The sequence below is a fragment of the Rhipicephalus microplus genome, chromosome 4, assembly GCF_043290135.1.
Source record: "Rhipicephalus microplus isolate Deutch F79 chromosome 4, USDA_Rmic, whole genome shotgun sequence".
In the NCBI taxonomy this organism is placed as follows: domain Eukaryota; kingdom Metazoa; phylum Arthropoda; class Arachnida; order Ixodida; family Ixodidae; genus Rhipicephalus; species Rhipicephalus microplus.
The window spans coordinates 168,977,038-168,991,496 of NC_134703.1; the positions used below are offsets into that span (position 1 = coordinate 168,977,038).

At 45.3% G+C, this 14,459-nt stretch overlaps 1 protein-coding gene across 1 annotated transcript; it reads left to right on the forward strand.

The window, feature by feature from the left end:
- The first annotated feature begins 587 nt into the window (after positions 1-587).
- Positions 588-4,890, forward strand: LOC119172462 (uncharacterized). The gene is made up of 2 exons (XM_037423575.2): positions 588-800; positions 4,523-4,890. The coding sequence occupies exons 1-2, from the start codon at positions 798-800 to the stop codon at positions 4,781-4,783; spliced, it is 264 nt and encodes an 87-aa protein (XP_037279472.1). The 5' UTR covers positions 588-797; the 3' UTR covers positions 4,784-4,890.
- Positions 4,891-14,459: the final 9,569 nt, after the last annotated feature.

Here is a 14,459-nt window from a genome sequence, read left to right on the forward strand (position 1 = left end):
GGAGAGCGCGATCTCGAATTAAGATGGGGAGCGTGTGAGTCGCGGCGCGAGCCTTGCATGCATGCATGCGCAAGCGCGACTTTGATCCACATAACGCCGCAAGTGGGTTAAGAAAAACCGGACCCCCCCTCCCCTCCCCTCCTTCTCTTATCACTACTTCCACAGGTGTGCATTTTCCGCTCGGGAGCTCGGACAGCGTTGCTATCGTGGTCTCAGCGGATCTGAACCAAAGATCGCCACGCGTAGTTGTTTACACTCTCGCGTGATTTCTCCCTGGCCCGGATGGCGTTATCCGGGAAGGCGAAATCGCCCCGTTTGAGCGGCGGTGTTGGTTCTAGTCGCTGCACAAGTAGCTTGTCAGTTTCGTGTGAGAACGAAGGGGAAGGAAATGCGACGGAGGTGGGAAGTTGTTGCGTCCTTTGTAGCGGGTTCGTCTACCTGGGTTGCGCATATGCTGTTCTCGGTAATGCCAAGTCGGCCAGAGAGCTGTCAAGGCCCGGTTAAGCGCTCCTCGCCTCCTCCTCTGCAACGACCGCCACGTGCGTGTGCAGTCCATGCGGGGAGGCCGCTCGCTCTTACTGAACCCTTCTCCTCGAAGCTTTTGTGTTAGAAGTGGCGAAAGGGGCGTCCACGTCATGGTGCACAGACCACGCCTATGCAGCCAAAACAGCACTGCACCGACGACCACTGGTATAAAAAGACTTGGTTAGTCCGTGCTTGGTCACAGATCGCAAGTGTAGCTCGGAGGACTTGAGTTGCTCCCACTCTCGACTGTGATTCGACAAGGCATCATCGCCATGGTACGTCCTGCGTCGTCCATAAATAGCTCTTCATGCAGTCGCCTCGTATAGTCACCGTAGCAGAGACAATGCATCTCCTCACAGTACTTGTGTGCTTTGTAACAGCTTAGCACAGGGGCAAAATCATGTAGTTCAATCATGGTCTTGATCGCTTGATGCATGTTAACGGTTGGCTTGATATGGACTAGTTAACTGTCACCAAATGGGTCGGATAGCAGGATTGATGGTTTCGGATTGGTAGCCGGTCATAGCTGAACTGGAGCCTAAAGCCTGTGGTCTAGTTCATATAGGAGTTAGTTGCCAAGGAAATGGAGGTATACGACTGCGAGCATCAGTTGTTTGATAAAATAAGAAAAATCAAGCATAGCAGCTAATGAGCTGGGATAAGAGAAGAGTCTGTAGCTTAGTTCACTGAGGATAGTCTTCTTCTAACGTTTACAGAAGCAGACCGATGCTCTCCGTGTTCAAAGTATTGCAGCTAATATTGAGTAAGTCTTATTGGCGCGTTGTCTTACTTTCTGGTTCGCAGAGTTTTTCATATTGTTTGGATGTGTCGTGTAGGCCTGTCCTTCAAAGTTCCTACTGGAGAACCCAAAGCTGATAAACACAGCAAGTAGGCCAGTGTGTCGCAGAAGTCTAAGTGCACGTAACTTCGTTAGAATAATAAACTTAAGTTATATGTCCTATATTTACAACCATTCTCGGCAATGGCTTAATGCTCATGGGTGCATAATTACTCCTGAACATTAATGTCTTGAAACAGGATTGCCTTATCTTCTTCGGTGAAGGTACAGCGAAAATGGAACGTGCTAGAGCAGCATTGTTTGCTCTGGTTCACACTTATGACAAATGAAAACGCACACTCAATCGAAATCAGTAGATTTTGTATGCGCATACCTCAAAGTGGCCACCACGAAGCTTTGAATTTTTACTTTTATTATTTTTCTTCTTCGCAAGGCACGTAAGCCCTGTACGTTTGACCGTTGTTGCTAAGGGTGTTTACGACAATACCAAAATAATTCCAGAACGCAGGCTATTCCCGAATTGAACAATGATTTACTTTGGCGGCGTGTCTCCCATTTTACGAGGAATTCGTGCCTCGCGATACTCTGTTTTAGCTTTCGCCTATAGCGATTTACACGTCAAGACAGAACATACGATGCGAGCGTAGGCGGGCATTTCGATCGCGGATGGCAAGCGAAGCAAAACGTGGTGAGGTGCAGCATGCATGGCGCTCTGCGTCTTCCTTTCCGTTTATAGTCATCTTTTTTGAGAGAAAAAAAAAACAGACCATGTCCTGCGTTGCAATTTTACTCTGTGTCCCTAGGACGGCGTTTATTTTCTGTTCCTCTTGAAAAGCGCGAGGCTCAGGGCGCAACGCGACCTTCTGGGAAACATAGCTGACAGCGAACCGTGTAGGACGTGCACAAGTGCTGTATACAAGTTGGAGGAAAGAAGCGATTGCAAAAAAGATAGGGAAAGTGAAAGTCGAGCTGCAGCCAAGAAAGCTAGAGCTCGTATTTCATTCTTTTTTCCTTCTCGCTACAAATCCTCGATCGCGAAATGCCGCGATGCGATTATATGCGGGGAAGGCGAATGGCTGGAACGGCTGTCGAGAGGCGAGCGTTATGCAGCTTTTTATAACCAGAGCACGTGCTCCCATAAAAACAACGGGGACACATTCTGCTTGCCTGAGAAGCTATCTGTCCTTCTGTTTGCTCTACGTTTCTGCTTGCATTCAAACTGCGTGTCGCAAAAGGAAAATACAAAACTACGTAAACGTCTTGGGTTAAAGGGGCTCGCTCAGATCACCTGTCACGGTGGCTGACAGTATGTGACAGCACAGATCGAAGTAACGTCCCATGCATTCCATCGAGGGTCGTCCAGTTAGAATGTTGTGATTTTGGGAACGTCCGAGGGGCAGGCTTGTTTATATATATAGTGTTTGCAAAGCGACTTTCTTGTGGCAGCAGAGACAATGTGAATGCTGTTGCATTGCCATTCAAACAAGAGTTCAATCAGATAAATTCGGTGCCGGTCAGTGATAGCGTATTGGCATGAAGCTCGCCGACAACGTCACTTCATAATTTGGAGTACATGGTGGTGTGCATCCATGTCATGCCGAGACAAGTGTCAACAAAATTCATGTCTTTCTGATTATCTGCAGCTTTGGCTACATCGCTGAATTTGGTCGAACACGTGAAATAAGCTTGGTTTAGTAATCAATGAAATTTGGCTTGTACCTTTCAAAAACGTTTCACGCGTTTGAGCAGTGTCTTAGAAAAACATTGATGATAAACAGAATCTACTGATGTTGAAGAAAGAGGCAGCCACACACTTACTCGCCTGATTTTAAGTCATTTAGCTTACAATTTTCAGTTGGAAGCGCTTTACTGCATATCACACGCAAAATTGTCAAAATATTCAATAGATCACTTTAATATTTAAACCAAGCCGAAATATACGCCTTTGTCATCGTGTCAGCATAAATGAATGCTATTGTGAAAATCACTAAGGCCAGAAATGAAAGGTTCTCTATATGTTGCGTTTAATCAGTGTGGATGTGGCTACTCCCAGAAAAGACACCAGTAAAGTATGACTCACAGGCGATTAACCCTTATAAATGGACTATAACGGAAAAGTCACGTACTCCCTCTTCGCGTCAGTAATGATACCAAGGAGTAATGGTTTGTACACGTAGAACAGCAGTCGGCAATTTCCGCTCGTTGTCCTTAGGGTCTCTTCTCAGGGTTAACCACACCGCTCATTCACCATGCATGAATGTGTGGCTGTTCAGCAAACGTGAAGGCATAGTTAAGGGTATCGTGGCCGCTCTGTGACCATGGCAGAGAATTCATTGTCAGTTGGTGCATCTAAGGGAGGCCGAACAAATTCGAACCTTACTATAAAGAAATTGTGCCATGACGTCGGTGATTAGTCCACTCAAACTTGCATTAGAGAGAGCTTTTGTGTTTATCTTACGCTGGCATCTTTATAACTGCAGTCATAATAAAAACGTACAGAGAAAGTAATTTGAGAAGAGGAGGCAAATGAATCTAAGATAACGCAGGTGCTATTTGTCTGCAAGGCTGGGAATAGAAATATTGAAGCAGACAAAAACACGTTATGATGTTTCGCTTCCTTAATTTGAAACATCAAGGAACAAAAAGAAATTTCGACTAAAATTACATGAAAATCTATTGGTCTTGAGCACCTCGCAGGTGTAGTCAGCCTGTGTTAAGGCATGCTAAGAGTTTCACGTTGTTTCGAAATGTGTCGCGTTTTTCTAAATCTCGAACTAGAATCAGTACGAGCTAAATGAATTTTCAATCCCCATATTCTATTGCAGAAACGGCGGGAATACCCTGAAGAAAATAAAATAGGATTACTGGTCCTCTCATCGATACACCTGCTACATTGAGATTACATCCCCAGTTCCTCCATATTTGTTGTAATCCTGAATAAGTGTTTCATCACTCTTCGATATTTTCGCCTCGTAATGCGCTCAGAATTAATCACAACCACAGAACGACGTTAAGAACTAATACAATGGCGTAGTGGCGCATCTGTCATTGTCTGCAAGTCGGCCTTGGACAATATTCATTGGAATTACCACTAATACATATTGCTGTACTAAAGATGACTGCTTAATCGTATATTCATTCTCCTATTTCTTTTGGCGTTCATTATGAGTGATGTTGCGTTCGCCCCTCATATGACAGAAGTCCGTGTGCATTGCGCTCCTACTGCTGGCCGTTGCGGCCGTGGCGTACGCCGGAATCTACGGAGGTGGTTTTGGACGAGGCGGCTACGGAGGTGGCGGCTTTGGAGGTGGCGGTTACGGCGGAGGCTTCCGTGGAGGCTACGGAGGTGGTGGCTACGGCGGAGGCTTTGGAGGCTACGGAGGAGGAGGATTCGGAGGCTTCCGCGGCGGATACGGTGGCGGAGGCTTCGGCGGATACGGAAAGGGATGGAAGGGATAAACGCCCCGCCTGCGTGGGGCACGCACGCGCACTCACCACCGCACGTGCTGCTTGTACATTCTCATCTCAGTTGTTCTTGTTGATAAAAAATTGCAAAAACATGCCAATCATCTTCAGGTTGTCATTTATTTTGTCGACTCGAATGGAAGAAGTACGCTTCATAACACAGAGATGGGACCGCAGGCTTCTTATAAAACAGCAGAAGCACATATCATGCTTCACATGTGCGAAAAAAGATAAAATGACCACATAATAACGTTACATTAAGTTCTGAGAAACCAACCTTGATGCTGAGCAGATAAGAGATATCATCCTGGCCAATTTATAGTTTTTGAAATAAACTTTAGCTGAAGCGACGTAATTTTTCGAACGTCAAAAACCATTATTGACACACTATAGGCGCTCATGGTGTCAAAATGTAGAAACGAAAAATTCTGCAGATCTCACGTACCTGGGAATAGACGTTATGTCAAGCATGCGGAGGGAAGGTGACTGTGTTGAATTTTTTTATTGAGTAACACATCATGAAATGCTAAATATATGTACAAGTGTTGCACGCACAGACATAAGAGCTTCAGATGTTTATATAACCAGTTGTTTGCACTTGCGCAACGATGTCAACTGGAACATGCGTATTAGAAACACCAGAAGCTGATATGAAGAGCTCATGCTCGCGAAGATTCTGGCCCTGTACACTGCTACATAATCAATTTCAGTGCATGCCACCTAACCACAATTGGCGTTAACCCGACGTGACGGCTGTATCAAAAGAGTACATAAGTTATGTTTATAAAACTGAGTAGGCAGCACTGCAACCACTTTTGACGTTTCATGAAGATTAGCGTCTATTTGAAAAGTACTACCGAGACCTAGCAAAGCTCTGTGGTAGAATGCCTGACTGCCACGCAGAATGCTTCGGTTCGATTCCTGCTGGCACCCTGAAATTTATTATTTACATTCGTCGGGAGGAAGTTGCTAGGGCAATTGAGGGTAACGTGTTGACTCATCACGTCATTACATGGTTCCCGGCGCACGAAGGCGCCGAGGTAGGGGGGTTGGCCAACGTCAATGAGTTGGCCCATGCCCACGCGCGAGGTCTTGCCGGCCGCGCCGGGCACTCGGAAGCCGGTGTGCCGGGTGGGACCGGTGACGGGCTTCGTCCGACCCTTTCGGAAGCTGACCCACCCCGCTTCAGGGACATTCTTTCCACCTTTGACGAGATCACTAGCCACTACCAGATGAGCCGCAGGGCTTTCCCCTTGCCACATCGAAATCTCACGAGGCCCCAGGCCGTGACTCTCAGGCTTCTGCAGACAAAGTCGTATCCCACACTCTCCGTCTTCAGTAGGTACACAGAGGTCTCCTCTCTGTGTCCCGACTGTGGGGTGGTTAGCGACATTAAGCACATGCTCTGGGCGTGCCTCTCTTTGCAGCACCACACAATCCACGCATTGACGGAGGAAGCCTTCTCGGCTTTCCTCACGAGCCATGATTGGTTTGACCAACTCCAGGCTGTCCAGAAGGCCCACAGTGCGGCGGTGAGGCTTGCCTCCCTGTCCCAACGTGGGAGCGGCCCAGAGTCTTGCCCCTATAAAAAACGGGCTGAAGATTCTTCTGGACCCGAAGAAAGTTATCTATCTATCTATCTATCTATCTATCTATCTATCTATCTATCTATCTATCTATCTATCTATCAGTCTAGTCGCTGACGCCTAGGTGCTCTTGTGATTACCCCCTTAACTTCACTTGATCCAAAATTACTACGGGAGGGTACGATGGTTTTACGAATATGACGCGCTGGTCGAGACATTATTATTTTCACAATCTCGTCACGTACTCCGACAAAACCTTCCGCCAGACAATGACACATACCCAGGGGTGGGTATGTGTTACTGGTATGCGGGTATGTGCCATATGTTAGTGACGCTTAGTATATACCAAGGAACGACGAGAACACACATGGGTACTTTTAACGCGTGAGCATTAAGAGAGACCTGGCTTCGGCAGCGTTGTCAAGGGAAATGCGAATATTAAATGTCAGGGTAGCAGCAGATATCAAACCCAAGCATTATGTGTGGCAATTATGCATTCTATTACAGAGCCATGCCACGTCTTGCAACTATATGTTTAAATAGACTTTAATGTTCGTTAAACGCAAGTTGTAGTGGCAGTGCTGGTTATACAATCTTATGAACATTACATATATGTACTCCTATAATACAGCCGTCACCTCGGGTTAACGTCAATTGTAGTTAGGTGCCATGCGCTGAAGGTAGTTTATGTGTCAGGGCTACCATCCTCGCGAGCATTAGCGCTTCATATCAGCTAGTCATTTCTGGTGTTACTAAGTGTCACGTTTCTGTTGGCATCGTTCCGCAAGTGCAAGGAAGTGGTTATATTAAGATTTGCAACTCTTCAACATATGTCTGTGCGTGCAGCATTTATACACATATTTAGCGTCATTTCATAAGGTGTTGCTGAATAAAAAAAAATTATAACACGGTCACTTTTCCTTGCATGCTTCGCATAACCTCCATTCCGAAGGTACGTAGGATCTGCCGAATCCTAATAATAATTCCAGTTTAGTAAAAAAAAAATGTGTATCGAGCTAGAATGACATCATTTCGTCAGTATTCCTTCTTTCGTTGAGTAGTTTGATGTACGAAGCTAAGTGAACGGCAGATTTGTAGCTGTAGAACACGTGCTGGATCATATGTGCTATGCGCCTATATGTGTGTGCCGTGAGCGAACACCTTCTAGAACGATGACCATGTACTGCAATAACCATAATAATTTTTTGGGGTTGGACTTCCCAAAACGACTATTTACGAATATGAGTCATGCCGTAGTGGAGGTCTCCGAAAATTTCAAGCACCTGAGGTTCTTTAACGGACACCTTATTTAGGCGAGCCACAAGAGTTATCACCTTCATCATAAATGCGGCCACCGTGGCCGCACTTTCTACTTTTAGTCATATGTTAGGTAACATTGTGTTAGTTCGCGGGACCTACTCTCGGACGCCGCGGCCATATTTCAATGGACGCAATCAGCGAAGAGCCCGCGCGCTCAAATTTAGAAGCACGTTAACCCCACATTGTCAAGCTGTTGGGCCCTTGCGGCATCTCTCACATTCATATCACATTTTTGGACGCAAAACAATTAACAAATATTATAAGAAAGAGACCGCTTTCCGTACGGCCAGAGAAAGCTAAGCAGAAGAAAAAAGCTCGAAAACCACGAAAACCACGGAGACGACGAGTTAACGTACGCTACGAGCTAAGTAACCCAAAACTCAACATAGCGACATGCTAGGAATATTCGACTGTTAAGCCAAATAATGGACGCCCACCTCTTCGATATCTGCCATCAGCCGAGCCTTTCAACACGGTAAAAAAACTTTCTCAGCTCTCGCTGAGTCATGCAAAGCTGCGTCAGGCCAAAGCTATAGTTGACACTGGATGGTCCAGGTTTGATTACGCACACGTTCACTCACCTGCATGTTCACAAAATGTTCACGAGTACTCCCAGTGTATTAATCGGGTTTCAATGAGAATCTCTTAGAAATCGTAGCGCGAAGTACTTTACTCCTCTTAATAATAAATCGGCCTAATTCGCAAATTCAAGGCTCAGTCTCTAGTCGGTTGCATCTCATGTTAACCTAAGCTTAGTTAGCTAATAAATTAAGTTAGCACCAGTTAGGCTCAGTCTGAATTATTATTAGACAAAGTTCTAGACATCTTACTTTTCTCAGCATGACTAAACAAAGCGTACGCGTTCCGCATAGGAATGGCCTAAACTGCTGCATGTGACCACTGCGGCAGTGACGAAACAATTTGGCACATTCTGTGCGAATGCCCTCAGTACTACTCACCGAGACAGTCGCTCTGCAACGCGCTGGACGAACTGGACAACCAGACTCTTTAGGAAGAAAGAATATTGCGCTACCTACAGCAATTCTTGTCGCAGGAGAAGGCTGTGAAGGCGCTCCTGCGCTTCTTGCGTTCAACCGACCTCTTCAAACGACGGTGATCGGAACGCCCTACATGTGTGTGCATGTGTAGTTTTTCTTCCTCATTCCTTTTATATTCCTATATATCAATATCTTCTTTAGTACCATTATTTCCCCACCCCTGTACAGGGTATAGCAACCAGTTTTTCTAGATTAAACGCCCTGTATCTTCCTTTTATTTATTTCTCTCACAGCTCACTTTAATAGAGCTAATTACTGTGTGATTTCATCAGATTCATTAGACGTAGCGAATAAGATTTTAGAATGTTCAACATGGCTTTATATAGGGCTTGGCTATGGTCACAAAGGTTTAGCTAGGCACAGCTGTTCCTAATTTTACTTGACGCCGCCGCTGCGCCAGCATAATCATGGTTTTTTCTGTACGTCGTGAACTCGACGAAGGGTGGGTGCTTTACCGATGGTGGTAAAAAAAAAAAAAAACGTTCGTCTGCCTTTTAAAAATTGCCGGTGCAGTCTGCAGCGTTTCTCTTTTTTTGTTATACGTTTAATATTTCGTTGCCATTGAATCAAGGAACGAGTATCCTATTTTATGGTAAGGTAAACCTCCCGAAAAATAGAAATCGCAATTTCTACACTAAAAAAATGCAACATACTCTGAGGAACAAACCTTTGCGATTCCAAAGTTGAGCGACCACTCCAAGCGTTTCAGGTGTCACACAAAAGTGTGCTGTGCGTCCTCTAGCGTAAGCAGTATGCGCACGTAAAACTTCGTTTGTCTCAAATTACGGTTTCTATAAATTTTTCAACTTCAATACACCTTTTCCCAAAAAATGTTGAATAGATTTCGATGAAACTTTGTACGCGTGAGCTACAGAAGTTAGAAACAATTTAGACTAAATAAACTGCAGATTTCATAAATAAATAGTGAAGATGTAACAGAATTACTCAACAATACCTCCGTGGCGTTGTGCATGCAGTATTTTTGTTTTGCTACAACAGTTTCATAGAAATGGAATAGCTGTTTAGTTCAAATGTAACCTATGAGCCTCTACAATAAAACAGCCGAATATCATCAGATTACTTTCAGTATTTGCAAAGAAAAAGAATTTTGAATAGGTGAACAACCTCTAATGTTTGGGAGTAAGCCATAGGAAGGATAAGCAACCTAGGCATAATAAAATGGTGTAACTTGATACGCAATGACATTTTTTGTGAGCACGTAAGTTTTATCAGAATATTTGCAGCCATTTCCAAGATATTACGCTGAAACTTACTTATACCATTTACCCTACTTTACCTTCTCAAGGTCACAACTCGTTGGCCTTATCTCTGTCGCCGTTCACGACCAACGGCGGGAAAGCAAGCACAGTGTTGAAAGCTTTTTGTATTTTTTCTTGCTGCGACACATTTCTTGCCTTCGTGCGAGATTAAAAAGTATACAGGTCATGCTGCACGTGACAGAAAACAGGCGAACTAAACGCCGATGTCCGTGAAAGCCGGATCTGAAGGATAATCTGAAGAAGGGTGCCAGGGAGAGGTCAACAGCTGGGGTCTCCTCACGTCGTCAACCTTGGTGCAGTCTTGAAGCCCAATGTGAAATTTGCATGTTGGAGGTCAACTACTACAAGATCCTCAAACGAAGCAGTGTTGTCAATAATAAATATATTACCTAGATACTGCTCCATGTACGTGCTTTTGGTGCTATACCATCATGCGTTAAAAAAATTACGCCCAGTTCCACATGAAATTAACTCTGCTTTGAAACATCTTCGTCAGAAATGTTTCAGCGCAAATGACTGACGAACAATAAGCTCACTTGCCATTGCAAAAAAAAAACTACGCAAAAATAATCGCACTACGAATGCGATTATTATTTAGTGCGACTGAAACTAAAACAAGGTAGCATAATACCCTCAGCCAAAGTTTGTCACTTATGCAGGATGGAAAGCGTTTCTATCAGTGCGCTAACCCTGGGGCTCTAAAGCTTTCTCACGTTAGAGAACTGAACTTTGAATAGTTTTACTATGTTTATATTGACTTTCTTTTTGTTTGCAAAAGGAAAATGGCGGCGTATACAAATCGCACATCGCAATGGCTGTCCACAGATAATCTTAAAGCTAAGCCTTAATGTACGTAGATGTCGCCGAGAGCCGGCGCGAAGTGGCGTGTCTTACGCGTATCCAAGAACTCTTTGCACATTTTGATTACAAAACCGACATAGAGTTATGGCAAATTACTGTGCAGGAAACTGTGCCCCATGATTTTCGACGCGCCATGAGCCAAGAATAAAGCGCTAAGGTACCCGTTAATATCATTGGAACTGATTTGAACGCGCGAGTATGAAATACCAGCGTTCAGCTCGTTGTCACCACGGGTCCACAGATCGTGCAAGCTTCACCGCACGCACTAAACGAAGCCTTTAGTGCAGCTACTACGTGGGTACATTTGCAGACACCCCATGTTCGGTTGTGGCATGCGGTTACTTCGCTAAATGCAAAATTCACTGCAAGTTTACTTGTCTCAATAAATCAACTAGTTACTGAACGGGAGGGGGATGGATTCGTCGAGGCCGCTCGTGTAACCTTAATATCTTCTTCACGGAACCCCTATTTCGATCGGACCCTGTTTTATGAGCCCATGAGTTCAGTCATTATGCATCGCCGCCATGAACTCTGCTCGTAGCGCGTGCGCAAATTCAGGCATCAGACTCCGATGGCTAGTTTAGTGTCATTTCCTGAATTATCCACTTGCCATGCTCTGCACAATGCACAACCTTACCGGCAGGCCCTGGATTGTCCCCTTGCACGCTGTTTTGTAGTGAGGCATAATCCAGCTTCGCGTCAACTCCAAGGGCGAGATCCGCTAATCCTATCAGAAATTTTTCGCTGCATCAGAGTTGACCTTTTTGAAATTAGCAAAAAATAAATCACGATAGAACACGGCTACAGAGCACCAGTTCAACTATTTACCATGAATCGGGAGTCTCAGACGATACAGGAGCATGCCTCGAAGTCCGTGTGGAAAATGAGCTGATTCTCTTTCGTAACATGGCTAAGGGCGAACCCGACTCACCAAGCTGAGGCGTGCTTAAGGGTGCTATACTACAAAGTCATCCACTTCATGAGATCAGGCTCTTCTGGACAGTGCCAACGCGCCAGGCAGTCAAGATTCGTAGTCAAGCCCTGAAGCCACCGTATTCGTGATGCCTCGCGAAGCTCGTCATACTACCCCCCCGCAATCCTATTCTAACGCGAAGAGGCGACGCCGTGAGGCCACGACGCGTAATCGCCGACAGAGAAGTGCATGCGCAGCGAACTATGCGAATGATATGCGAAGATCACGGCCAACGCCTCTCGGCGCATCGCCGTCGGGAAACGGTGAAGCGCCCGCGAAACCGTTCAGAAGCACGGTCGCCTCGGCCGGCGCGTGGCAGGTTAACCGGCCACAGTTTAAAACCGGTGCAGCACGGCACATTCGGCAAGAAATAAGGGCTGTTAACGGGAACGTCCCATCCGCGCGTCGGCCGGCTTTACAAGATATGCAAAGTACGTAAAGCATCTGTAGTGGCCGCCGGAATCACATGTTTGCTTAATCTTTACCTTCTATTTTTGTATGAATCAGCGTGTTTTGCGTCAAATTAGCATAAATTCGTGTCGCTCGTGGCGGTGCGACTTGACTGTGCGTTAACCTGGCACAAAACATTTCGGGGGAGGGGAGGGCACGTGCCCTGTGTGCCCCTCCCCCCATAGCTACACCCCTGATATTGCACACCTAGCCAAGTGCACGAAATCCCTTCCTGGAGCACTCGTGTGGTATGGGAATACAAATATTTGAATTCGTACTAAGGAACGACGCAGCAGCGCTAAAAAACACAATACGAACCATAGGTCGGTAAAAATTGTAAAACTCACTTAGACTCACTCAATAAGTATATCTTGCACTTCAAACTCACTCGTGCTCAGCCTCATCAAAGTATTATGCTCACCCGGACTTACTCAGACTCACGGCTCGATATAAGTCTGAATGAGAGGACTGATGTGGCCAGTAGTCTATCATTAGCTTTTTCAACCATGGTAATAATGCTCTTGAAAACTGGTATCTCACATAATCGGTGCTCTTAACAATTATAGTTTCTTAAAATAGAAGTTGTGAGTGGTTGCAAACCAGTAGGGGCATTTTTATTGAAAGGGATGGCAACATAACATATTGTTACAAGTCTGGAAGCGTTTATTGAGAACACTCGGCGTCAGAGAAGTGGTCGTAGTGAGGCTAGGAAAGATGATAACAAAGTGCTCCTCCTCTTTTTTTTTCGGCAGATTTTTTTTCTCGTTGCAGAGGTGCCGTTAAATTTCTTCTCGCGCAGACGAAGCCTGCCGTGCGAGTTAGGCGTTCTCTCGCTATGTGCGTGAATTTAACTGGGGCGACGTGCGTGACTAGAGTTATTGCAGAACGTCGGCCACTGGGTGTGAGGCGCGTGATTGTATAGTTCACTACCCTAAAACAGTCGATGATCACATACGGGCGATCGTAACATGCTAAGAAGTTTGCGCATAAACCACACTGCCATACTAGCGTTCACAACCCCACAAAATCACCAGGGACATAGCTCACAGGACTGTGCTTACTGGCGCATCGGGCCTTTGACGTGGTCCGGGAAGCCAGCGTGCATAGCCACGCTAGTCGACGAAGTTCCTCCACCGACAGACTCCCTCCGCTACTGATAGGTTGTCAGCGGTCGTCAAAAGAAGGATGGTATCCAAATTATCCTAATAAATGTAAGCTTGTTTCTTTTTCTCGCTACCGTGACCCCTTTGAGTTTATCTATTCCATTGCTAATGTTCCCATACATAAAGTTCAATCATTCAAATACCTCGGCATCACCTTAGCTCATGACCTGAATTGGCATCACACTACTAACATCATCTCGTCTGCTAATTAATCACTCGTGTTTCTGAGACGACACTAACGCCATACTCCGCCTCACGTCAAGACGCTTGCATACAAATTATTTATCAGATCCAAACTCGAGTATGCATCTTCCATCTGGAGCCCTCATCAATCATACATCATAAGAAAACTTGAATCACTTCAAAATCAGGCTACCAGGCTCATTCATTCTGCATATTCGTACGATATCAGCATCTCATCTCTAACGGCGGAATCAGGTCTGGAAACCCTTGCTTAAAGCCGACAGTGTGCCATCCTCTCTCTTCTTCATATGTTTTATTACAGTTCACTGAATCATCCGCAGTACATCACGTCCCCTCCGCACATATCCCATTGCACTGGTCATCCGTTAGAAGTCGCAATACCACATAGCCGGACCACTGCGTTCCAAGCCTCCTTTTTTGTAAGAGCAGCAAAAAGCTTCAATGACCTTCCTCACGCCATCTGTGCCATCACTAACAGATATATGTTTGCAGAAGCCATTAAAAACACCGTTGAATTGTTCACTTTTTTGTGATAAACCACCCCTTATGTAATACCCCTATAGGGGGTCTTTAAGGAAATAAAAGTGAAGTGAAGTGAAGTATACTGAGAAGGACGTGCGTAGAGAAGAAAGAATGGACCTTAGCGTGTCGATTTTTGTGTCTTGCCATGTTGGAGGCCTATGTTATAAACGGAAAAATCTCGTCCTAGTTCTTATGATTGGACGCCACGTACATTGAAATCATGTTTGTAAGTGTCTTGGGAACAGTGACCGCA